This window comes from Glycine soja, chromosome 2 (assembly GCF_004193775.1).
Source record: "Glycine soja cultivar W05 chromosome 2, ASM419377v2, whole genome shotgun sequence".
NCBI lineage: Eukaryota > Viridiplantae > Streptophyta > Magnoliopsida > Fabales > Fabaceae > Glycine > Glycine soja.
In genome coordinates, this window is record NC_041003.1 from 35,074,749 (window position 1) to 35,102,468 (window position 27,720).

The following is a 27,720-nucleotide window of genomic DNA, read 5'->3' on the forward strand; positions in this document are numbered from 1 at the left end:
TAGAAGGCTGCCATGTTGGCACCAATTTGAGCCATAATCCTTGGAAAAGGTTAAAAAGTATTAAGTTAGAAAGTTTGGGCAACAACTGACATATGCATAAAGGAACAAAAACTAACCCTCAAGATCCCAGATGGGATTTGGAGAGCACAAAAGTGAAACTATTGGTTGGACAGGGAAGTGATAAGGAAGAGATTCGAGGAAGGCGAACAAAAAGGAGCATTGATGCCAGTAAAAAGGGAACAATGATTTCCTTTCCGAATCAAAGAAAAAAAAATCCTTCTAGTAGTTGACCTTATAGCTACCTTAAAGTAACTGGTTTTGAAATTTTTGTAAGAAGAAATAAAATAATGATGGGATAGAATCCTTATTAAAGATACCCACCGCGTTTGCTTATGCAGCTTACAACAAAAATAATGATGAAGAAGGCCCGGAGTAGCTTTAATAACAATGTACAAACATAAGGCTCAAAATGCCTATAAGGCGACCTAATCATGAAGGACACCCATGGTGAAGTCATCAAAGGGTAATCTCATGTGGAGGTCTCAAAATAGGCATTTGTACATATAAAAAATTCCCTATTTTTGACTCTTTATTCATAAATACAAAATCCAATGGAAGGGTTGCATTCGACCAAATTTCCTGTAGCATGATTGGGCAATCATCATTCTCCAAGATAATGCTAATAAGAAGCCAACTAAGCAGATTAATTATGTTTGACTTCTCGTTGTAGTGGGAAAAAAGGTACCACTTCCCCATCAACCCACGTATAACCTAGAAGGGTAATCAGAGGGCACACTTTCTTCTCTGACAACACACGTCGATGTTTCTATTGTACCACCTCCACAAAAGGACCAGTAGAATCCACTGTCGCCTCGGTAGTTTCCAGAGAAAAGGGGCTCTGAGTCTCGTCAGCAACAGTAACCCCCATGTTCGGAACCTCTCCTATGTTGTCAGTCACCCTTCCTAAAAGTTCATTCAAGAAGGAAAAGAGAAATCACTGGACTCCTCACCGTTAAGGGAGGACGAACCCCCTTCCAAAGGGGAACTTAAGGAGACCGTGATCGAAATGAACGTGTTGGAAGAAACCTCCAATATTTCTTCATTTAGCCCTGCACCTTAGAGTCATTCCCTTCAGTTTCCCTTGACGAAGCCTTTGTTGAAATCATTATTCCTAAAGTTACAAGCGTACCTGTTAGAAGTTGCATAAGGTCGATGACTACTTAATGTCCCCTTTTATAGGTGATGGCCTCAAACGGGCCCAAAACCAATGCAAATCTCCACCATCAGATTAACAATGATCAATGGTGGGAGGCAAAGGGAGTTTCAGTTACCAACATGGGCAGATGAAGAGGCATGTTGTTAGACCACTATCTAGCAGTTACACTATAATTTTCTAGGGAAACACAATCGGCACAAAAGCTGGCATCCTGAAAATTGAGCACCTATTGATAGATCCAGGTACTGTAGACAGATATTCTAACATGAAATCCTTCTTTGTCAACCTAGACCAAAAAGGGATTGGGGGTATGTATACTAGACATGACACATATTACCTACTCGGTCCCATTAAAGGTCAAATAGGTATGGCTAGGGTAACCAAGGACTTTTTTGGGCCCCTATAAGATGATAATTGCAATTACAAAGTGATTTAAAGATTAGGCCACCTAATCATGCTTAAAGGATGAATTACCTAGATGATAATTAGTACTCACAAGCCCAAGGTCCAGGGCCCAATAAGGTTGGTATAAAAGGATAGGACTCCTTGGTAAAGACCATTGTTCATTGAATGTATATTTATTGCTCTAATGCAAATCCTTAAGCGTCAGAGTGTTTGTTGTAGGTACTCCCCTTCGTGTGACATCACAAAGGCAAAGTGAAGAGAAAGGATAAAAAATAAACCTTCGATACCAAGAGTTCCATTCAGACACATTGTGGTAGTAACAGGGATAATGTATGGTTACTTAAGTAACAGTTAAAGGCAAAATCAAATAGAGAATAAATAGTTACTAATATTGGAGAGCAATTATATTGTGAAAGGTAAAATGTTATATATTGTAACAACCACAAATAATGTTTATGCTAATGAGTAATCGGCCAATAATTTAAAGGCTTAAATATATTTTTGATCCCTAATAAATATCCGATTTTACATGAATCAAGCTAAATCATTTGCTTATAAAATAATTAAAAATGTGATTGAAGATATATTGTTGAAACCCACCAATTTATTTACACATTTTGATACAATTCAAACTAACCTCCATATATGACTCTTTTTTTTAGGAAGCAACTAAATATGAAACTAAATCTTCTCCACCATTTATTAAGAATGTTTGCTCGTCCCTAAAGACATTGGTTGTAGCAATCAAAAGCTACACAAAAAAGAATTTTGGAGCAATGGTTGCTACGCCTTTGACTCCAAGGTTAAGATTTTCTATTGAAGGCATGGGAAATAATAAAAGGAGAAGAACAAAAATGAAAGAAATTGTTATATATAACAAATGCATACAAAAGAAATTGCAAACTGGAAAAAAAAAGAGCAACCAACTTCCCCGTTGTCTTTGTTGTTCCAATCAATAACTTCCTTTCCTATGAGATCTCTAAGAGTAACTTTAGTAGTAGATCCCAAATTAGAATCTTAGACCACTTTTTAGTGGACTCCTACGTGCCACATCAGATTGAAGATCTCTTTCATTTCTTCCTTTAGTGATAGATCTCATTTTGGAATCTTAGATAATTTTTATTAGGTCCCACATAAACCTCACTTTTAAATATTTTATTTAGATATTTATTAAATTAAATATAATTAATTAAGTAATTAAATGAAAAATACATAAATTTGATAATAAAAAATACAACACATTAATGCCAAAGAAAAAATCAAATTTCATCATTGTTGCAACTGTAACATTCCCAAATATTCTCCATCAAGTCTACTTGAAGTTGTTGATGAATTCCTCTTGTATGCATAATGTGTCTTGTTTGCAAGTATGTAGCAATGTTAGGAGGAGCGGTGAATCATGTAGGTTTTGATGATGCCAAAAAGAATTTACTTGATAATGGTTATCATCATCAAAAAGGGGGGGGGAATGTGAATGTATGTATACAGGTTTTTTATGATACCAAAGTATAAGCAAACAAGATTGCTTAAAGAAATATTCAAGGTTAAGCAAACAGAGATTTGCAACAGCTAGTTTTATAATGGCTAGTTTCATAACAACTAGCTTTATACCAGTCAAGTTTCACAAATAAAAAAAATTGAACAAATTAATACTAGATTCCTAGTTTGCGCCTAATTATTTTACAAAAGGCTTGATGGTCTTCAAGTTGAGTTTCAGACATTGTAGATGTGTCCTTCATTAGAATGTCGTAATACTCATTTTCCAATTCATTCTTCCTTAAGGCTGCTAGTTTAGTGTCGAGAACATTTATTTCCCTCGTTGCTTCCTCCACACCAATCAAGTTCACATGATTGGTAGATGTTCCTACTCTTTTCCACATGATTGGACAGACAATTGGAGACGGTGTGTCAGCCTTAGCATCTTCGACCGATGTTCCTGGATTAGATGACAATGAATATGCCCCAAATGCGAAATTTTTTGTCCTTTTAGAGCAATTTTTAGTAAACTGCCCTAACCATTTCAATTGATCTTTCAAAAGTCGCCAAGCATGTTCCAAACCAAAATCGCTTCCTTCGTCTTCCTTCCAAATGACATATGGATTAAGCATGATATCATTATCCATGCAACCACTTTTCTTCAATGATACTGCTTGCTTGTAATGACCCTTGAATTTTTGCACGCCTAGATTAATTTTTTGTCATCATGATTTCATTTGATTCACTTCGCGGAGTTCACCTCGAAATTTGTTGTGATTTTCCTTAACTCTCAACCAAAATGCTTCTTTTCCTTGACCAACACCAATAATTCGATTGGTTGAGATGTTGAGTCATGAACTAATGAGGTGCGTATCTTCTTCTATTGCAAAGACAACTCGAGATTTCCTTTTTGTAGAAGACCCTCCTATTTCCTCAATGATAATCTCTTCTAGCCCAATTTGGGTAGAAAATTGTGAAAATTGTGAACCAACTTCACCATTTGAAACCATGGTAAGATTGTTTGGTGGGATTGAAGGAAATATTTGAGAACTTTGAAAATTTACGGTGGAAGGGTTTGAGTGTTTGACATAAAATAATTTGGTGGTGGTGATGGTAAAAAGGGAGGGGGGAAAAGGATGACGATTTAGTGAATTTTGGCTTGGAGGCATGTGATAATTTTGTAACAAATTTATATAACTTTTCCAATTAAATCCATTTGGATCCATTTCGCACAAATAAAATAACTCAAATTGAGTTTGGAGAATAGAGATTGACAAATGAAAAATGAGAATGAAAATTGGGTGTACAAATTTTATGTGTATTGAACCAATTTATAGAATGTTTATGTGTGTAACAACAAAAAGATTTCCACCCGTTCTTGTGCATGCTTCTTCCTTCCAAACTTTTTTCTCGTTTTGGTACAACAACAATCATTGTGTATACAATAACATTCATTGTGTACACACTGCCTTTTGTGGCTTGCCTACTCCTTTTTTTCCTCCATTTTCATTTCCTCCCTTTAGTCTCTCTCCTCTTCTTTATTTCTTCTCCTCCGTCTCTCCTGTTCAAGGCACGCCTTTTCCTCTTCTTCTTCCTCCACCGCAACCTCCTCCTACGCCTCTTCTTCTTCCTTTTCTTCTTCTTTCTTTTTTCTTCTTCCTCAGTCGTGGCCTCCTTCTTCCTTCTCCTCCACTGCGGACGTGGCCTCCCTCCCCCTCCCCCTTTGCCACGGCCTCCCCCCCCCCTTCCCCTCCGCCGCAAGTCCCCTTCCCCCCTTTCGAAACTCTGCCATGACCTTCTTCCCCCTACGTTGGTATATGTATTTCCTATTTGTTTTTATGGTCTGTTGGTCTCTCCCCCTACTGGTTTCTTCTTCTTTATCATTCCATCTCATATTGTGTTGGTCTCTCTCATGTTTTGCTGTTATGGAGAGAGTAAAAAAATTGTTTTTTTAACAATGTGCAGATCTAAGGGTTCTTGTACAAAAACTCATTCTCCATGTTGAAGATTTGTCTAACTCCTTTATTGGGAGATCTTGAGCTCAAGATCCTTGCTCAAGATCAGATACTAAAGTTGCTCTAACCCTTACATTCACATGGACATAGAAATCAATGACCTTGAATCAATGTATTCCAACATTTCCTCACTACAGTTATAAAGTGGAAGGAGAAAACATGAAGCACTATTTGAAGATAGTGAAAAAATGAAAGAGTGAAGAAAAGTTAGGGGGTGGTTATGATTACCAAGTTTTAGTTTTAGTTGAGGGGTAAAACAATAAAAAGAATGGTTAACCCAAATTTTGTATTCCACATTTATATATGGTTATTGTTATTTTTGGTTAAATAGTAAGACTGTAGGTGTTTATTAGAGATAAATGGTCTAGTAAAGGTGGAGATAAAAAAGTTGTTGAGATAGGTATTCCTTTATTTATTGTTATAGACATCTAACATTATTTCTTAAAAAAATATTTTTTTATTTAAAAGAAAAGTTCAAACATAATAAAAGTATTAATTTGTGGTGCATGCATGCGCTTGCTTGTTTTTTTCTTCTTGCAAAAGTGTATTAAAACTAAGTTATACACTTTGGATTTAATTAAAATCACGAGGCATGCAAAGCACATGCAAGCCTAGAGGTTGTCTATTTCTTGTCCAATTTTCTTCTTCTTGCAAAAGTGTATTAAAACTAAGTTATACACTTTGGATTTAATTAAAATCACGAGGCATGCAAAGCACATGCAAGCCTAGAGGTGGTCTATTTCTTGTCCAAACCCAACTCCAATTGCATTAAAAAATAAAAAAATAAAAACCCAATTGAATGGGAAAAGATAAGAAAAATCCCAATATTAGAAGGCTCTAATTCGTCCAACTTAGCCAACGAAGATAACATGACTTTCCTAACAAGTCAAATGCATAAACCCAACCATCTTTCGTCTTGCTTCTTCTTCCTGTTGTTGTTATTATTATTGTTATAAAAAATAATGTGCTTACGCATACACAAACAAAAAGATAAGAATAAAATGTTTATTATAAAATATGTGTTGTATATATTAAAAACTAAAAAAGTAAAAAACTAATTATTTATGTATTTAACAATTTAATATCTATGTATACTAATAATAAAAAGGAATATCCACAGTTTATTAGACTATTTTATCTTTAAATCATTTCTTTTTTTTTTTTAATTACAGTAACTACTACTCTTGTATTGTCAATTACTTCTTTGCTTGTCATCTTTACTTTTTGGTTTCAATATGTTTTCAATCTTTTTAACTTGAGTAATTATTTTTTTAATCCTTAAAAAAATTCAAATTTTTTAAAAATAAATTTTATTTTCTCTTTATTTATTGTGTTCATGATTTCATAATTTATGATTGTTTAACTGCTAAAATTTATTTTGTAAACAAGTTTTTGGATGATTAAAACTGTCAGAATATGTAGAAGAAAAAACATGATATGAAATTATGATTGTTTTTTATTTATTTTTTATATATACTACGGATTTTAAACTATCAAAATTCAAATTTAAAGAAATTAAATTTAAAAAATTATAACGGTGAAAAATCATCACATGTGACACTATTAACATAATGAAATAGAGAGACTAAAATTAGTTTTTTAAAAATATAAGGAACTAATAAAATAATTTTTTGAAGGACTAAAAATTAATTATCTAAATTTAAAAGATTTAAAATATATTTAAGTTCTTCTTTTAAAAAAATTAATTTAACCTAATAACTTTTTTGTTTTCTCTTCTTTTATTTTATTTTAAAAATATAGAATCTCTTCCCTCGGGTATTTAATAAAGTATATTTTACGTCTGCATATTTTTGAAATAAATAACTGTTATATTTGTTATTGTCTTATTAATAAGCGTTTTTAAAATATCAACTTAAATGATTTAATGATTCTACGTTTCATTGAATATTTTTAATTAATAGAAAAGATATGAATAGGCTAAATTGATTTTAGTAGGCTTTTAAAAGAAAACTTCAATTCTTTTTTGTATTAATTTAATATATTTAATAAAATATATTGAATGCTTTTACATAGAGTGTTTGTGGCTCGGATTAATTTATGTTTTTTTATCAAATTATTATTTGAACCAAACTTATAAAACATATATGATTTAGTTTGGTTTGATTTTTATTTAAAATAAAATTCAAATGAAACCAAATAAATATTTTGTTATTTGATTCGGTTTTATTTTTATGATCTTTACTAAAATATTATTTCATTAAAATTTATATATTTTTTCATCTTTTAAATTAAATTAAATTTAAAAAATTGTTAATAACAATCTACCAAACCTACTAATATATTAAACTTTCTACAATAAAAATTTATTAAATTTTTATCCATTTTAAATCAAACATATATTTAAAAGTCATTTGAAAAATAAAGTGATATATATTGTATATATTTCATATACATAACACTATAAAAATATTATGAAACTCAATTGATATACATATAAAATACATAATATTAAGGTAATATAAGTGTTATGATTTGATTTCATTTTATTAAGCACAAAAATGCAAACTGAATTAAACTGATTAACTTGAGAAAAAAGTCATTCAAATAAATCCAAAAAAATCGATTTAATTTGATTTTCAATTTTTGGAGTGAATTTTGGTTTTTTATTTTTGACCGGTTTAAATTTGAACATTTCTATTTTTACATTATATATCTATAAAATGATTTTTCTAAGTGTATAATATTGTACACGATAAGAGTAATTAATTACTCAAATAAAAATGCTAATAGGATCACATTCTTTTGAACATATCATTTTTGATTGATTAAAATTTATTAAAAATTACAAAATTCAATCGTCTCACATAGTATTTAAAGAATCTCTCTCTTATTTTTACACTTTTCACATAAGAAAGAGTGTGTAAAGAGGAATGTGTTGCTAGCACTTCACATTACTCAATTTTACCTACCTTAGATTAAGACTTATTTATAATGTGAATTTAATTACTATCTTTTTCTTATTTAAATTAATTGTTTCAATCAAAATAATAAATATATCTCATTTATTAAATAGATTCATTTCCTATAATACTTTCCCTAAAAAAATCATTTCTTTTCTAACAAAACAAAGAAAATTTTAATTAATATATATCTAATTTATCAATATCAGTAAAAGTAGTTAATTTTAATAAATATTATCATAAATTTAGATTTTATTTTAAAAATATTCATAAAATTAATTGGTTTAAGTAAAGATTAGATATCATCAACTCGTAATCCAATGAATATATTTTCAACTAATGAAAATGAGTTATATAGTTAATGGCTCATTAAACGTGTACACTTTCATGGAAGATAAATGATACTATCTCATTAATATACTATACAAAACAATAAACCTTGAACAACTTGTTTTTTCTTAATTTGTATGAAAATTTTATGCGTCAGTCATTCTGAAATGATGTAAGTATTATTTATTATTTCAAAAGATATCATCAACTATTAATAATTTTAAAATTTTTAATATTTTAAGTAGTTTTAATAAAATATTTTATTTTATTAAAAAAATTAATGCTTTCTGTTTTTATTAATTTAAGATATTTAATATACTATATTTAATACTTTCACACCGTGTCTTTATAAGCATACAATAAAAAGCTTCATTAGCATTATAATTTTATTAATTAATAAGCATTTTAAAGTATGAATTAAATAACATCTCGTTAAATAATTAAATGAGAGTCTGTTGCTAGTATTTAACTTTTATTATTTTACAAGACACGTATCAAAGTATCAACTATACCAAATATTTGTTAATATTTTCAATGTAATATTTTTTCTAATAAATTACATCTCTCAAAAAATACTTTCTAGTGAGTTATTGTTATTTAAAATTTTTTAACAATAAAAATTATTTTTATATAAATTTTAAAATAATTATTATAAAAGTTAACAAACTTATTATATATAATAAAATTTTTTATTTAATGACAAATGAAAAAAATTACACTGTGAAATATACACGATGGATTTGTTTCTTATGTTAATAAGATAAAATATACATTATGGTAATTTCTTTTAAAAGAAATTTTAATGTTTTTTTATTAATTTAAAGCAATTAATAACAAATGTTAATGTTTATACTAACATATATTATTTTTAATTATTTTCAATATATTATTATTTTTATCAAAACAAATTTTTAATCCTTTCCTTTTTTCTTTTTATTAATTTAAAGTATTTAAGAATTAATGCATTTAATTCTTTGATACTATATATATAAATACACGATGAAAAATTAGTTAATATCATTATACTCTTATTAATAAGCATTCAAAATATTACAGTAATTAAAAATATACTGCATATCTCATTAAATTTTTTTAATGAGTTTATATGCAATGGACTACTAAGGTAAAAAGTTTTATAATATAATTAAGATTTTGTTCGATCCATGATTTTGGTCCCTCTAGAAGTATTTGATCTATGTGTTTTAAACAATTTACTATTTTAATCCTTATTTCAAAATAGAAATAATTTTTAATTTTGTTTATGCTTTATTTCTTTTTTTTTATCTAGTTAAATTTTAGACATAACATATTCATTTAAGGTATCATAAAAAATGATTTAATTAATTATAATATAAGAAATAAAAAGAAATAAAATATAGATAAAATTAAAGATTGGATCAAAATTTATGATATTTTTTAAATAAGAGGATCAAAATTATGAATTTTCTAAAATAGAAGGAGCAAACTCTATTTTGAAATTTGAGGATTAAAATTGCAAATTTTTTAAAAAAGAGTCACTAAATGTTTCTATTTTAAAATAAAATGACTAAAATTACATAATGAGTAAAATATGAGACTAAAATTATATTTAAGCCTACAATTAATTATACAGAAATATACTGCAGGTCTCATTAAATATTTTAATTATATGCAATGGACTAGTAAGGTAAAATGCTTTACAATACAATTAAAACTTAAATATAATTTTGGTTTCTCCAAGAGGTATTTGATCTCTTTGTTTTAAAAAATTCACTATTTTAGTCCTTATTTTAAAATACAAACATTTAGTCTTCATATTTTACAAAATTTTAAATTTTAGTCAATCTTTAATTTTGCTTATCTTTTATTTCTTTTATTTTGATAAAGTTGAATCCTAGACATAACATATTCATTTAGGAAATTATAAAAAATTTTAATTAATTATAATGTAAGAAATAAAACAAATAAAACATAGATAAAATTGAAGATTGAACTAAATTTTTTGATATTTTTAAAATACGAGGATTAAAATTATAAATTTTATAAAATAGAAGGACCAAATTCTATTTTAAAGTATGAAAATTAAAATTGTGATTTTTTTAAAGAGAGAGATTAAATGTTTATTTTAAAATAAAATGAGTAAAATAGCAGACTTAAATTACATTTAAGCCTACAATTAATTATACATTATCTAGAAACCAAATTTTAACATATTATAATAAATGTGAACAATTATACTAATATAAGAGTATATGTTCAATATATTCTAATTAAATTATATTTGTAATTATTATTTTTTAAATAACCATATAGTACAATTTCTTAATACTATTTGTCTGATTTGGATTACATAATCAAATTAAATTAATTAAAAAAATAAAAGTACCAAATTAAATATAAAAAATCAAAAGACTAAATTGAAAAATAAATAAATTAGAGGTCAATAAATTAATTTAACCTATCGGTAGTTTGCTCTCTCTCTCTCTTTCTCTTCTCATTAACACACTACGCGTGCAAAGAACCTCTGCTCTCCTCTTGCTTTTGATAGAGAAGAAAGAAGCGAGAAGATGTCAGACGCGTTCTGCAGCGACTGCAAGAGGCAGACGGAGGTGGTGTTTGACCACTCTGCCGGCGACACGGTGTGCTCGGAGTGCGGCCTCGTACTGGAGTCCCACTCTATCGACGAGACCTCTGAGTGGCGTACCTTCGCCAACGAGTCCGGTGACAACGATCCCAATCGTGTCGGCGGGCCCTCCAACCCCCTCCTCACCGACGGCGGCCTCTCCACCGTCATCGCCAAGCCCAACGGCGGCGGAGGTGGCGGCGAGTTCCTCTCCTCCTCCCTCGGTCGCTGGCAGAACCGCGGCTCCAACCCTGATCGCGCCCTCATCATCGCCTTCAAGACCATCGCCACCATGTCCGACAGGTCCGTTTCTCACCTAGGGTTGCAATCCAGATCGGATTGAGAAAAAGAATTGAAAAGAAAAATTGTGATTAGTGTTTTTGGGGACTGATGTGATGGGTGTGATGACGATGATCGCGTCGGCTTTGCTATGATGTGGACTAACTAATGTGGCTTTGTGAGATAAAATAATAAAAATTGTTGTTTTCAGGTTGATGGTTGAGGGATTAAGTTTTTTTATTTTTTTTGTGAAATGTGATTGTTTGTAATGTTTATGATTGAGGGATTGACTTATGTGGTTGATTGTTTTTCAGGTTGGGACTCGTTGCGACCATCAAGGTATGTCTTGTTCTTGCTCTTATGTCCTGTTCCTGTTTAGGACAGTTTTGTTTTCTTTAGCTTCTCCTTTTGTTTTTGGGTTATTATTACTACTACTACTGGACAAGGTTCTTAAAACTGCGTATATGTTTGTGTCTAATGTGTATAACGATTGTTGAGTGACGTTTGAACCTTGCGTGCAAGGCTTGCTGAAGTTGTGTTATGAGCCATTTGGGTGTGCAGATTGATTACTTAGCGTATTCAATGGGGGTTTAATTTATGGGAGCTTGTGTCTTGTAAGTGTTTGTTGAACTAAAGGTTGTTTTCATAAGATTTGCTGTGAAGTTTAGTGAAATAAGCAGGAAAGAGATAATGGGAGAGTCGTGAAACTGCTTGTATTAGTATCCGCTGCATATGATTGTTGTGATTAGCATTAAGGTTTGGATCTTAAATGGAAAGTTTACTGAAATTGTATTTTATCCAAATGAATCACATGCTGCATTAGTGTGGAGGTTAGAGAGGTCATTTCACAAGTGAGGAACTGTGGCATAAGCTGTGTGGCTGTAAGTTTGAAGGCTATTCTGGTGAAACAATAATTGTTTATAAGAAGACATTTTATGTGTCTGATAACTTGCATGTATCTGTATGCAATGCATATATGATCATTGTTATTGGCTTAGGCCTTAGGATTGCAAGTGTTGAATGCAATGTTTATTGAAACTTTGAAATTGTACCATCTACCTAATTGTATAGATTTTTGTTGAGTTACTTGGTATTGGATTACATTGTTGTTTGGTAAGACATTGTAATGGTACTTATTTTGGTTTGTTTTATTTGGCCTTCTGTAATTCCCTGGAGAAATTCTGATCAGTGTAGTAGAAGGCTATTAGGAAGCATCAAAAGGGTCAGTACCTCTAGCTGGTTTAGTTACTTCCCGTTTTAATGAGGCCGATGCCTTTGGCACTTTGGAAAGACTTTCTTGTCAGACAAAGCATACTTTAATTAGTAGAAAATAAAATACAACTACCTGGGGGAATATAGGGATCAATACCTCCCAAATAAAGTAGTAACTAAAACCCAAATGCATGGTAACTGTAGGGTGTAAGGTCTAATTCTATATTTGAACCTAAATTTTATTTTTCTCTGAATGTTAATCCTGTGTAGTTAAAATACATGGCAAACTGCTTTCTTCTTTGTAGTGCTAACACTTTTTTCCTTAATGAGGTGTGTGCTTTTTGGCACCTCTTGCCTCAAGGCATTAAAACCTTATAGGCCAGGAGCATTTCATGTGCACCTAGTTCATGATGCTTGATCCATGGTTCAACTTGGAGCCCAATATAAGTTTACTTTTGGAAAAATGAGTGGCTTAAAAACTCAAGGTTTTTCCTGAATTTGTGGGCTTGCTGTTTGAAATAAGGATATCTGTAAATCAATTAGTATGGATTTGCAAATTCATGTGGAGAAAGGATTTGATCAGGTTTTGGCAGCCCTCATGTCATGTCAAGCTTCTCAGTTTATAATCCTTCCGTTGTCTCGATTCTTGAGACCTTCATTTTAATTTTTCTTTCTTTATCTTCTACTTTAGTTTTCCTGTAAAAAGAGTATATTCACTTATGTTATTTTTACAATTGCTTTGAAGGATCGGGCAAATGAGATATATAAGAGGGTTGAAGATCAAAAGTCTAGTAGAGGAAGAAATCAAGATGCTTTATTGGCTGCTTGTCTCTACATCGCTTGCCGACAAGAAGACAAACCTCGTACTGTAAAGGGTACTGCTTATGATTCTTTTAACATCTGGATGTTTCCCAATTTATCTTTCTGTATATAAATGAGCTTCCCTGAACCTATGGATTTCAACTAGAAATTTGCTCTGTTGCCAATGGGGCCACAAAGAAGGAAATTGGCCGAGCTAAAGAATACATAGTAAAACAACTGGGTTTGGAGAACGGTAATGCTGTGGAGATGGGTACAATACATGCAGGGGACTTCATGGTGAGTTTTCTTTGTCAACTTCAAGCGTATCTTGTTATTTTGGTCTGCATATTTGTGAAGCCAATTCTTTTAAAGTTTGACTAGATTTCATTAATGTTACTGACAATATTTTGATCTCAAACTTCAGAGGCGATTCTGTTCTAATCTTTGTATGAATAATCAAGCTGTTAAAGCTGCTCAGGAAGCTGTGCATAAATCAGAAGAATTTGATATAAGGTAATAATAAATTGTTCAATGCTGAAGTCTGGTTTGTCATATTGATTACACTTTGATACTAATATAAAGTCTACTTAGTACTTACTGCCAAACTCTTATTAGTTTTGCTGTGAGAAACTTGGTGCCATCAGTTGACACACTAGAGTGTGTTAGTGATACTATGAAATTAGGATATTAGCTTAAACTTAGGGTATCATATATTATCTAAATTACTGATTAGCTATGGAATAAAACTTCCCTGTTTTCCTTGGATAACAAGGTGAAAGGTTAGATTATGGATTAGAAAGCTGCAGGTTTTACATGATGACTGCACTGGGTGAGAACTGAGAAGTGGAAACTGAGGAATAGGTGGCATGTGTGTAAGAAGTGGGAACTCTTAGGATTGCTATGAAAAAATAGCATATGTTTTTGAATCTAGTGGAAACTGAGGAGGATTAGCATTCACCTAAGAAGTCAAGACCGAGGGTTGTATTGTATATACCATGTAGGGCGTGCCAACTTGATTTGAATTTTAATGGCAAAAATAATTGCATTGCCCTCTGCATGTGTAATCCACTCCAAGTTGTTTTAGCTTTCATCATTTTCAGAGAAATATGATATTATGATGATTTTCTGATGATTGATACTAATAACATCTTTCTTTAATTTGTCAGGAGGAGTCCCATTTCAATTGCTGCAGCAGTTATATACATCATAACTCAGCTTTCTGATGATAAGAAACCTCTCAAAGGTTTGTTACACTCCATTCCATCGAGGGTAACCTGGGGTTTGCACAAACACATGTTAATGTTTTTTTTGTCTCTTCAATTTCACAGGTTTTTAAGGAAAAATTTAAAATTTAAAATAAAATTTGAAATAAGCATCTTAATCCAAATTCCCTTGGATACGTCGACTCCGCTAGTTGCTATGCTATTTCATTATTGTGTCTGATTCTGACATTTTGTCTTAATGCAGATATATCACTTGCCACAGGCGTTGCAGAAGGAACGATTAGGAACTCCTACAAGGATCTTTATCCCCATGTTTCCAAAATAATACCAAATTGGTATGCTAAGGAGGAGGATTTAAAGAATCTTTGCAGCCCTTGAATTGTAGAGCAAAATATTACCATCCACATTTAAATAGTTACAAGTTATAATGTCATTAGAGCATTGTGTTTCTAATGTAACTGAACTGCTTATTACAAAGTGCCTTTTTTTTAGTTGTCATTCATTGCCGTCAATCGCACCATTTTTTAAACTCTCCTAATTTGATTACTCGTTGGGAGCAAGGCAACAACATACAAAGTATGAATTTCTCGTTTCTGGTAAAACGTTAGAGTTATTTTTTGCTGTCATCGCTGTTTTTTCTATGGTTCATTGATTGGTTATAGTTCTGTACATTGCATTGCGTACTTAAAAAGTATACGTGGTGAGCCTAATGCAAAACCTTAGAACAGATAATAATAGCACAGAGAATTAAGGAAAACGAGAAATTGGAATTCTGTATTATACTGGAAATCAGAAAATTACAATGGAGAAGGTCTAAATAGAGAGCTAAGCTCCTAAATAGAGCACCCCGTAGGTTCTCTCTATCTCAAGAAAACAGAAAATACAGAATGAATCCCCAAAAGCTATCCATACGGATACTAAATAACAAAGAAGCAAATTGCCCCATTCTCTCCCTCTCTCTCCTCTAACAAACTGCCCATGATTTTCTCTCTCTCTTCTCTAACAAACTGCCCCCTAGCTTATTCCTTTTCTACCCTTCTTTTCTTTCTACGGAAATACACTAAGAATTCCCTTGAGCCTTTCTTCATCTCATAAGCTAGAGGCTCCAAAGGCCCATTGAGAGTTTGGTTCCTATCAACACCCTCTCCTTGAAGTAAAGTCTTGTCCTCAAGACTCAATTTTGGAAATTGGCTCCTCAATGTCAATTTGTCTTCTCAAGTCGCTTCCTCTACGCTTTTCCCCTTCCATTGGACTAGCCATTGGTTGACTTTTTCTCCTCTTTGCATTATACTACGAGTTGCCAACACCAATTCCGGTTCAATTTCTCCTTCACGGTCATCCTCCAATCCACTAGGAAGTGTGATTTCAACTTTGTAATCTCCATGTGCTTTTTTGAGCAATGAGACATGGAAAATCGGGTGTATCTTGGAACTTGTAGGCAATTTCAACTTGTAAGCTACTTCCTCAATCCTCTCAATCACCTCCAAAGGCCCATAGTATCTAGTACTTAATTTCAGACTGATTCTTGCAGCAACAGAATGCTGCCTATGTTGCTTCAATTTGAGGAACACCAAGTCAGCTATCTCAAAATTTCTCTCTTTTCTATACTTATCTGCTTGTGTCTTCATCCTTTCTTGTGCTCTTGCCAAGTGATTCTTCAATTGTCTCAGCTTCATCCCTATCTTGCAATTCCCTTTGAACTACTTCCACCTTCACTTCTCCTTGTATACTCTTTACCATCATTGAAGGCTTTCTTCCATAAACTATCTCAAATGGCAGAGTGCCTATTGAATCTTGATAGGTGGTATTGAACCAATATTCAGCCCACGGAAGCTAAATGACCCATCCTTTTGGTTGATCCGTGATAAAGCACCTCAAGTATGTTTCCAAACACCGATTAGTGACTTTCGGTTGACTGTCGGTTTGGAGATGATAGGTTGTACTCATCTTAAATGTTGTACCTTGTAGTTTGAAGAATTCTTTCCAAAACAAACTCATAAACAACGGATCACGATCACTCACAACAGAATTGGGTATCCCATGAAGCCTAATCACCTTTTTCACAAATATTTTAGCTATGGCACGTGCTCTATGAAGGTGTCTTAATGGAATAAAATGACTATATTTAGACACCCTGTCTACCACGACTAGAATGGTCTCAAACCCTTAGGATCTCGGGAGCCTCGTGATAAAATCTAAAGATATATTTTCCCATACTTGATCCGGTATTGGTAAAGGTTGCAATAAACCTTTAGGGGTTGTTGTTAAGTATTTCTGGTGTTGACAAACATCATAGTTCTGCACAAACCTCATAATATCTCCTTTCATTCCTTTCCAAAATAGATTCGAAGCAAGATGCCTATAAGTACCGAAAAACCCGGAGTGTCCTCCTTGGGGAGTGGCATGAAACTCTTCCATTAACTTAAGAATCCAGCTTGAGGTTTCAGCAACTACTAACCTGTCTTTGAAGAATAACACACCTTGTTTATACTCAAAACTGAGATGCTTCCCTTGACCTTGCTTCAAGTCTTCAATAACCTTCCTCCAAGTGGAACTTTCGTGAACTTCAGTTATTAAATTTTGGCAGTCTAACCACACCGGTATGTATGCTAAGGATTTAAGCTCCATCTCCCCCATGCTTCTTGATAATGCATCCACCTCCTTGTTTTATAAACCCGGTTTGTATACAATCTCGAAATTATACCCCAACAACTTAGCTAGCCAATTTTGTTGGCTTCCCGTGGTGATTCTTTGTTGGAGAAGTTGCTTCAAACTCTTTTGATCAGAATAGACAGTGAATTTCCTTCCTATTAAGTAGGGACACCAATGTTGTATAGCCAACGCCACTACCATTAACTCTTTTTCATAAGCAGATTTGGTGACATTTTTGCTACTTAAGGCCTTGCTAAAGTACGCCACTGGTTTCCTGTTTTGCATCAAAATGGCCCCAATTCCTACACTGGATGCATCACATTCAAGCTCAAATTCTTGTTCAAAATTGGGCATGGTTAGGACAGGGCTGAAGTGATCTTCTTCTTTAGTTCTTCAAAAGCCTTTTGAGCATGGTCATTCCATCCAAAGCCATCCTTTTTTGTCAACTCGGTCAAAGGTCTACCTATCTTTCCATAGTCTTTGATGAATTTTCTATAATAGCCCGTGATACCAAGGAACTCACGTACTCCCTTGACATTAGTGAGGACTGGCCAATCCAGCACGCTCTTCACTTTGTTTGGGCCCACCTTTACCCCTTGCTTTGAAATGACATGTCCTAAGCACTCTATGCTTCATTCCCCAAAATTACACTTCTCCTTGTTGGCATAAAGATGTTGTTTCCTCAAAACTTCCAAGACACCTTTAAATTGCTCCATATGCTCCTCTCATTGCTTGTTATACACCAATATGTCATCAAAGAAAACTAGCACTCCTTGTTAGTGCTTAGCTTTACTGAGCTTTAAAAGATTGGCTAAAATTTTGTTAAAACATAAGCACTTAGACAATGAAGGAAAGCTGGAGTTGCTGCACATGATGTCTAACATTATGTCAAGGAATCAGATCGGGCTGCACAATGCACAAGGCAAAATAAAATGTCAAATGAAGAATTGAAGCTGCAGGATCCACGATGTCGGATACAATGTCTAGGACATCCTGCCCGAAAATACTGGACACATAAATTTGTTATATCTTTAACAGATTGTGCAGGATCCACGATGTCGGATACAATGTCCAGGACATCCGTCCCGAAAATACTGGACACATAAATCTGTTATCTCTTTAACAGATTATTGTGCAGTTAGCAACAGATTAGACGATCTATCTCTAGGAACGAATTAAAAGATAATTAAAGTTCGAATTACAAACTTGAATAGTTCGTTCAGGGATTAAAGATTAAAGATAAAAACTAAAAGATCAAACTTGATCTTTTAGATCTTTAAGTGCAGATTTTTCAGGAGAATGATAGATCTCATCCAGCGCAAGCTGTTGCAGCCCAGATACGCACACTGCTATATAAACATGAAGGCTGCACGGGTTCTGTACCAAGTCCGAGATTGAAGAGTTATTTTGTGAGTTTTGGGACTTGAGTGTTTTGTGAGCCACCTTGATGTTACCTTAACATCAAGTGTTGGACCTGAGTGTGTAGAGTTGATCTCTATTGTTCAGAGAGCAATCTCTGGTGTGTATTTGATTTAATTGTAAACACGGGAGAGTGATTGAGAGGGAGTGAGAGGGGTTCTCATATCTAAGAGTGGCTCTTAGGTAGAGGTTGCACGGGTAGTGGTTAGGTGAGAAGGTTGTAAACAGTGGCTGTTAGATCTTCGAACTAACACTATTTTAGTGGATTTCCTCCCTGGCTTGGTAGCCCCCAGATGTAGGTGACGTTGCACCGAACTGGGTTAACAATTCTCTTGTGTTATTTACTTGTTTAATCTGTTCATACAGTCAAATATAATCTCCATGTTCTGAAGCGTGATGTCGTGACATCTGGTACGACATCTGACCTCTGTATCAGAATTTCAATTGGTATCAGAGCGGGCACTCTAAATCACTGAGTGAGATCTAGGGAGATAAATTCTGATGAACATGGAGAAAGAAGGAGGACCAGTGAACAGACCACCAATTCTGGATGGAACCAACTATGAATACTGGAAAGCAAGGATGGTGGCCTTCCTCAAATCACTGGATAGCAGAACCTGGAAAGCTGTCATCAAAGGCTGGGAACATCCCAAGATGCTGGACACAGAAGGAAAGCCCACTAATGAATTGAAGCCAGAAGAAGACTGGACAAAAGAAGAAGACGAATTGGCACTTGGAAACTCCAAAGCCTTGAATGCTCTATTCAATGGAGTTGACAAGAATATCTTCAGACTGATCAACACATGCACAGTGGCCAAGGATGCATGGGAGATCCTGAAAACCACTCATGAAGGAACCTCCAAAGTGAAGATGTCCAGATTGCAACTATTGGCTACAAAATTCGAAAATCTGAAGATGAAGGAGGAAGAGTATATTCATGACTTCCACATGAACATTCTTGAAATTGCCAATGCCTGCACTGCCTTGGGAGAAAGGATGACAGATGAAAAGCTGGTGAGAAAGATCCTCAGATCTTTGCCTAAGAGATTTGACATGAAAGTCACTGCAATAGAGGAGGCCCAAGACATTTGCAACATGAGAGTAGATGAACTCATTGGTTCCCTTCAAACCTTTGAGCTAGGACTCTCGGATAGGACTGAAAAGAAGAGCAAGAATCTGGCATTCGTGTCCAATGATGAATGAGAAGAAGATGAGTATGACCTGGATACTGATGAAGGTCTGACTAACGCAGTTGTACTCCTTGGAAAACAGTTCAACAAAGTGCTGAACAGAATGGACAGAGGCGGAAACCACATGTCCGGAACATCCCTTTCGACATCAGGAAAGGTAGTGAATACCAGAAAAGGTCAGAGGAAAAGCCCAGTCACAGCAAAGGAGTTCAATGCCATGGGTGTGAAGGCTATGGACACATCAAAACTGAATGTCCCACTCATCTCAAGAAGCAGAGGAAAGGACTTTCTGTATGTCGGTCTGATGATACAGGGAGTGAACAAGAAAGTGATTCTGACAGAGATGTGAATGCACTCACTGGGAGATTTGAATCTGCTGAAGATTCAAGTGATACAGATAGTGAAATCACTTTTGATGAGCTTGTTATATCCTATAGAGAACTATGCATCAAAAGTGAGAAGATTCTTCAGCAAGAAGCACAACTAAAGAAGGTCATTGCAAATCTGGAGACTGAGAAGGAGGCACATGAAGAGGAAATCTCTGAACTTAAAGGAGAAATTGGTTTTCTGAACTCTAAACTGGAAAACATGACAAAATCAATAAAGATGCTGAATAAAGGCTCAGATTTGCTTGATGAGGTGCTACAGCTTGGGAAGAATGTTGGAAACCAGAGAGGACTTGGATTTAATCATAAATCTGCTGGCAGAACAACCATGACAGAATTTGTTCCTGCCAAAAACAGCACTGGAGCCACGATGTCACAACATCGGTCTCGACATCATGGAACGCAGCAGAAAAGGAGCAAAAGAAAGAAGTGGAGGTGTCACTACTGTGGCAAGTATGGTCACATAAAGCCCTTTTGCTATCATTTACATGGCCATCCACATCATGGAACTCAAAGTAGCAGCAGTGGAAGGAAGATGATGTGGGTTCCAAAACACAAGACTGTTAGTCTTGTTGTTCATACTTCACTTAGAGCATCAGCTAAGGAAGATTGGTACCTAGATAGCGGCTGTTCCAGACACATGACAGGAGTTAAAGAATTCCTGGTGAACATTGAACCTTGCTCCACTAGCTATGTGACATTTGGAGATGGCTCTAAAGGAAAGATCACTGGAATGGGAAAGCTAGCCCATGATGGACTTCCTAGTCTGGACAAAGTACTGCTGGTGAAGGGACTGACTGCAAACTTGATCAGCATCAGTCAGTTGTGTGATGAAGGATTCAATGTAAACTTCACAAAGTCAGAATGCTTGGTGACAAATGAGAAGAGTGAAGTTCTAATGAAGGGCAGCAGATCAAAGGACAACTGTTACCTATGGACACCTCAAGAAACCAGTTACTCCTCCACATGTCTATCCTCCAAAGAAGATGAAGTCAAAATATGGCATCAAAGATTTGGACATCTGCACTTAAGAGGCATGAAGAAAATCATTGACAAAGGTGCTGTTAGAGGCATTCCCAATCTGAAAATAGAAGAAGGCAGAATCTGTGGTGAATGTCAGATTGGAAAGCAAGTCAAGATGTCCCACCAGAAGCTTCAACATCAGACCACTTCCAGGGTACTGGAACTACTTCACATGGACTTGATGGGGCCTATGCAAGTTGAAAGCCTTGGAGGAAAGAGGTATGCCTATGTTGTTGTGGATGATTTCTCCAGATTTACCTGGGTCAACTTTATCAGAGAAAAATCAGACACCTTTGAAGTATTCAAAGAGTTGAGTCTAAGACTTCAAAGAGAAAAAGACTGTGTCATCAAGAGAATTAGGAGTGATCATGGCAGAGAGATTGAAAACAACAAGTTTACTGAATTCTGCACATCTGAAGGCATCACTCATGAGTTCTCTGCAGCCATTACACCACAACAAAATGGCATAGTTGAAAGGAAAAACAGGACTTTGCAAGAGGCTGCTAGGGTCATGCTTCATGCCAAAGAACTTCCCTATAATCTCTGGGCTGAAGCCATGAACACAACATGCTACATCCACAACAGAGTCACACTTAGAAGAGGGACTCCAACCACACTGTATGAAATCTGGAAAGGGAGGAAGCCAACTGTCAAGCACTTCCACATCTTTGGAAGTCCATGTTACATTTTGGCAGATAGAGAGCAAAGGAGAAAGATGGATCCCAAGAGTGATGCAGGAATATTCTTGGGATACTCTACAAACAGCAGAGCATATAGAGTATTCAATTCCAGAACCAGAACTGTGATGGAATCCATCAATGTGGTTGTTGATGATCTAACTCCAGCAAGAAAGAAGGATGTCGAAGAAGATGTCAGAACATCGGGAGACGATGTAGCAGATACAGCTAAAAGTGCAGAAAATGCAGAAAACTCTGATTCTGCTACAGATGAACCAAACATCAATAAACCTGACAAGAGTCCCTCCATTAGAATCCAGAAGATGCACCCCAAGGAGCTGATTATAGGAGATCCAAACAGAGGAGTCACTACAAGATCAAGGGAGATTGAGATTGTCTCCAATTCATGTTTTGTCTCCAAAATTGAGCCCAAGAATGTGAAAGAGGCACTGACTGATGAGTTCTGGATCAATGCTATGCAAGAAGAATTGGAGCAATTCAAAAGGAATGAAGTTTGGGAGCTAGTTCCTAGACCCGAGGGAACTAATGTGATTGGCACCAAGTGGATCTTCAAGAACAAAACCAATGAAGAAGGTGTTATAACCAGAAACAAGGCCAGACTTGTTGCTCAAGGCTACACTCAGATTGAAGGTGTAGACTTTGATGAAACTTTCGCTCCTGTTGCTAGACTTGAATCCATCAGATTGTTACTTGGTGTAGCTTGCATCCTCAAATTCAAGCTGTACCAGATGGATGTGAAGAGCGCGTTTCTGAATGGATACCTGAATGAAGAAGCCTATGTGGAGCAGCCAAAGGGATTTGTAGATCCAACTCATCCAGATCATGTATACAGGCTCAAGAAGGCTCTCTATGGATTGAAGCAAGCTCCAAGAGCTTGGTATGAAAGGCTAACAGAGTTCCTTACTCAGCAAGGGTATAGGAAGGGAGGAATTGACAAGACTCTCTTTGTCAAACAAGATGCTGAAAACTTGATGATAGCACAGATATATGTTGATGACATTGTGTTTGGAGGGATGTCGAATGAGATGCTTCGACATTTTGTCCAACAGATGCAATCTGAATTTGAGATGAGTCTTGTTGGAGAGCTGACTTATTTTCTGGGACTCCAAGTGAAGCAGATGGAAGACACCATATTCCTCTCACAAAGCAAGTATGCAAAGAACATTGTCAAGAAGTTTGGAATGGAAAATGCCAGCCACAAAAGAACACCTGCACCTACTCACTTGAAGCTATCAAAGGATGAAGCTGGCACCAGTGTTGATCAAAGTCTGTACAGAAGCATGATTGGGAGCTTACTATATTTAACAGCAAGCAGACCTGACATCACCTATGCAGTAGGTGTTTGTGCAAGATATCAAGCCAATCCTAAGATAAGTCACTTGAATCAAGTAAAGAGAATTCTGAAATATGTAAATGGCACCAGTGACTATGGGATTATGTACTGTCATTGTTCAGATTCAATGCTGGTTGGGTATTGTGATGCTGATTGGGCTGGAAGTGCAGATGACAGAAAAAGCACTTCTGGTGGATGCTTCTATTTGGGCAACAATCTTATTTCATGGTTCAGCAAGAAGCAGAACTGTGTGTCCCTATCTACTGCAGAAGCAGAGTATATTGCAGCAGGAAGCAGCTGTTCACAACTAGTTTGGATGAAGCAGATGCTTAAGGAGTACAATGTCGAACAAGATGTCATGACATTGTACTGTGACAACTTGAGTGCTATTAATATTTCTAAAAATCCTGTTCAACACAGCAGAACCAAGCACATTGACATTAGACATCACTATATTAGAGATCTTGTTGATGATAAAGTGATCACACTGAAGCATGTTGACACTGAGGAACAAATAGCAGATATTTTCACAAAGGCATTGGATGCAAATCAGTTTGAAAAACTGAGGGGCAAGCTGGGCATTTGTCTGCTAGAGGATTTATAGCAATTACTGTTATCTGAACGTGCTCAAACGTTAATAGCGCGTTCTCTACTGGGCCAAAACAAATTCGACCGTTGCTTCACACGTCCCTCTACATTCCTCATTCAAACTCATATTTACGTGGTAATCTCGGTTTCATCAGCATTCCCCAACAGCTCTCAAAAATTCACGAAACCATTCCAAAGACTCTGCTTCTCCATGGCTACCGCACCAAAAGAAACTTCAGCTCCTGGTTCACCCTCTGTACCATCATCTCCATCATCCACCAAAGCACCATCACACCAGGAACGACCTGAATTCACTATCCAACCCATACAAATGATTCCTGGTTCAGCCCCTGTTCCTGAGAAACTGGTCCCTAAAAGACAACAGGGAATGAAGATTTCTGAAAACCCTAGCCTTGCAACAAGTCCTAGGGAAGTAGACACGGAGATGGACAAGAAGATCCGCAGTATTGTGAGTAGCATTCTGAAAAATGCTTCTGTCCCTGATGCTGATACAGATGTTCCAACATCTTCCACCCCAAATGTTTCTGTCCCTGATGCTGATAAAGATGTTCCAACATCTTCCACCCCAAATGATGAAGTCCTCTCTTCATCCAGCAAAGAGAGATCAACAAAGGAAGAGGATCAAGCCACAGAGGAGACCCCTGCACCAAGGGCACCAGAACCTGCTCCAGGTGACCTCATTGACCTAGAAGAAGTAGAATCTGATGAGGAACCCATTGCCAACAAGTTGGCACCTGGCATTGCAGAAAGATTACAAAGCAGAAAGGGAAAAACCCCCATTACTAGGTCTGGACGAATCAAAACTATGGCACAGAAGAAGAGCACACCAATCACTCCTACCACATCCAGATGGAGCAAAGTTGCAATCCCTTCCAAGAAAAGGAAAGAAATTTCCTCATCTGATTCTGATGATGATGTCGAACTAGATGTTCCCGACATCAAGAGGGCCAAGAAATCAGGGAAAAAGGTGCCTGGAAATGTCCCTGATGCACCATTGGACAACATCTCATTCCACTCCATTGGCAATGTTGAAAGGTGGAAATTTGTATATCAACGAAGGCTTGCTTTAGAAAGAGAACTGGGAAGAAATGCCTTGGATTGCAAGGAGATCATGGACCTCATCAAGGCTGCTGGACTGCTGAAAACTGTCACCAAGTTGGGAGATTGCTATGAAAGTCTAGTCAGGGAATTCATTGTCAACATTCCCTCTGACATAACAAACAGAAAGAGTGATGAGTATCAGAAAGTGTTTGTCAGAGGAAAATGTGTTAGATTCTCCCCTGCTGTAATCAACAAATACTTGGGCAGACCAACTGAAGGAGTGGTGGATATTGATGTTTCTGAGCATCAGATTGCCAAGGAAATCACTGCCAAACAAGTCCAGCATTGGCCAAAGAAAGGGAAGCTTTCTGCAGGGAAGCTAAGTGTGAAGTATGCAATCCTGCATAGGATTGGCGCTGCAAACTGGGTACCCACCAATCATACTTCCACTGTTGCCACAGGTTTGGGTAAATTTCTGTATGCTGTTGGAACCAAGTCCAAATTTAATTTTGGAAACTACATTTTTGATCAAACTGTTAAGCATTCAGAATCGTTTGCTGTCAAATTACCCATTGCCTTCCCAACTGTATTGTGTGGCATTATGTTGAGTCAACATCCCAATATTTTAAACAACATTGACTCTGTGATGAAGAGAGAATCGGCTCTGTCCCTGCATTACAAACTGTTTGAGGGGACACATGTCCCAGACATTGTCTCGACATCAGGGAAAGCTGCTGCTTCAGGTGCTGTGTCCAAGGATGCTTTGATTGCTGAACTCAAGGACACATGCAAGGTGCTGGAAGCAACCATCAAAGCCACCACAGAGAAGAAAATGGAGCTGGAACGCCTGATCAAAAGACTCTCAGAAAGTGGCATTGATGATGGTGAAGCAGCTGAGGAAGAAGAAGAAGCAGCTGAGGAAGAAGAAGAAGCAGCTGAGGAAGAGGAAGATGCAGCAGAGGATACAGAATCAGATGATGATGATTCTGAAGCCACCCCATGACCATCAGACCTTTATTTTTGCTTTTTACTCTTACTAGCTATAGGGGCATGTCCCTTTGAACAATTGATTGCTATTGGTCTGTAATATTTGCATGCATTCTACTTTTGTCAAATTCTGTCTAAAAAGGGGGAGTAATAGTATTATGCATGATTTTGAGTAGTAGGATACTATGTATGCAATAGTAGTATTATGCATGATTCATGATTTTGTGTAGTAGGATACGATGTATGCATGATTCATGATTTTGAGGGGGAGTTGTATGTATATGATTTTGAGGGGGAGACTGCTGCTGCTGATGATGACTGATGTAAGCTACTGTAACTACTAGTAGCTGATAGAAGATGCTGCAGTAAGAGCATGGAGACAGGGGGAGCAGAAAGCTGATGTCACGTGAGATGTTTTGACATCCTGGAAACGACTTGCAACTTGCAGAATTTTGTTGTCGCCACTACAGATACCGCTGTGCTTGATTACTCTGATAATGAAAGTTGCTGATCCCACTTGCATAACTGCTCGTACCTGCTCAGGAAGTGTCTAAGTATGTTTTAGACAAAATTTGCCAAAGGGGGAGATTGTTAGTGCTTAGCTTTACTGAGCTTTAAAAGATTGGCTAAAATTTTGTTAAAACATAAGCACTTAGACAATGAAGGAAAGCTGGAGTTGCTGCACATGATGTCTAACATTATGTCAAGGAATCAGATCGGGCTGCACAATGCACAAGGCAAAATAAAATGTCAAATGAAGAATTGAAGCTGCAGGATCCACGATGTCGGATACAATGTCTAGGACATCCTGCCCGAAAATACTGGACACATAAATCTGTTATATCTTTAACAGATTGTGCAGGATCCACGATGTCGGATACAATGTCCAGGACATCCGGCCCGAAAATACTGGACACATAAATCTGTTATCTCTTTAACAGATTATTGTGCAGTTAGCAACAGATTAGACGATCTATCTCTAGGAACGAATTAAAAGATAATTAAAGTTCGAATTACAAACTTGAATAGTTCGTTCAGGGATTAAAGATTAAAGATAAAAACTAAAAGATCAAACTTGATCTTTTAGATCTTTAAGTGCAGATTTTTCAGGAGAATGATAGATCTCATCCAGCGCAAGCTGTTGCAGCCCAGATACGCACACTGCTATATAAACATGAAGGCTGCACGGGTTCTGTACCAAGTCCGAGATTGAAGAGTTATTTTGTGAGTTTTGGGACTTGAGTGTTTTGTGAGCCACCTTGATGTTACCCTAACATCAAGTGTTGGACCTGAGTGTGTAGAGTTGATCTCTATTGTTCAGAGAGCAATCTCTGGTGTGTATTTGATTTAATTGTAAACACGGGAGAGTGATTGAGAGGGAGTGAGAGGGGTTCTCATATCTAAGAGTGGCTCTTAGGTAGAGGTTGCACGGGTAGTGGTTAGGTGAGAAGGTTGTAAACAGTGGCTGTTAGATCTTCGAACTAACACTATTTTAGTGGATTTCCTCCCTGGCTTGGTAGCCCCCAGATGTAGGTGACGTTGCACCGAACTGGGTTAACAATTCTCTTGTGTTATTTACTTGTTTAATCTGTTCATACAGTCAAATATAATCTCCATGTTCTGAAGCGTGATGTCGTGACATCTGGTACGACATCTGACCTCTGTATCAGAATTTCACTCCTCTTCTTAGAAACTTTCTAAAAACCTCATTCATGAGAGATTGGAAGGTAGGGGGAGCATTCATTAGCCAAAAGGGCATAACTAAATACTCATAATGTCCTTCATGTGTCCTAAAAGCAGTTTTGTGAATGTCATCCTTCTTCATTCAAACTTGATGGTATCTGGACCTCAAATCTAACTTGGAGAAATAGGTAGAACCATGTAACTCATCTAATAGTTCTT

The 27,720-nt window shown here is 35.7% G+C and overlaps 1 protein-coding gene across 1 annotated transcript; it reads left to right on the top strand.

Moving 5' to 3' along the window:
- Positions 1 to 10,815: 10,815 nt before the first annotated feature.
- On the top strand, positions 10,816 to 15,093 carry LOC114393046 (transcription initiation factor IIB-like). The gene is made up of 7 exons (XM_028354307.1): positions 10,816 to 11,268; positions 11,559 to 11,583; positions 13,202 to 13,331; positions 13,424 to 13,554; positions 13,682 to 13,770; positions 14,424 to 14,500; positions 14,725 to 15,093. The coding sequence occupies exons 1-7, from the start codon at positions 10,910 to 10,912 to the stop codon at positions 14,856 to 14,858; spliced, it is 945 nt and encodes a 314-aa protein (XP_028210108.1). The 5' UTR covers positions 10,816 to 10,909; the 3' UTR covers positions 14,859 to 15,093.
- The last annotated feature ends 12,627 nt before the right edge of the window (positions 15,094 to 27,720 follow it).

Excerpts from the sequence above, each read along its gene's own strand:
- LOC114393046 (XM_028354307.1), top strand. The coding sequence starts at position 10,910 with ATGTCAGACGCGTTCTGCAGCGACTGCAAGAGGCAGACGGAGGTGGTG. Across the intron at positions 11,269-11,558 it reads ATCGCCACCATGTCCGACAG|GTTGGGACTCGTTGCGACCA; the intron begins GTCCGTTTCTCA and ends ATTGTTTTTCAG. Across the intron at positions 13,555-13,681 it reads TACATGCAGGGGACTTCATG|AGGCGATTCTGTTCTAATCT; the intron begins GTGAGTTTTCTT and ends CTCAAACTTCAG.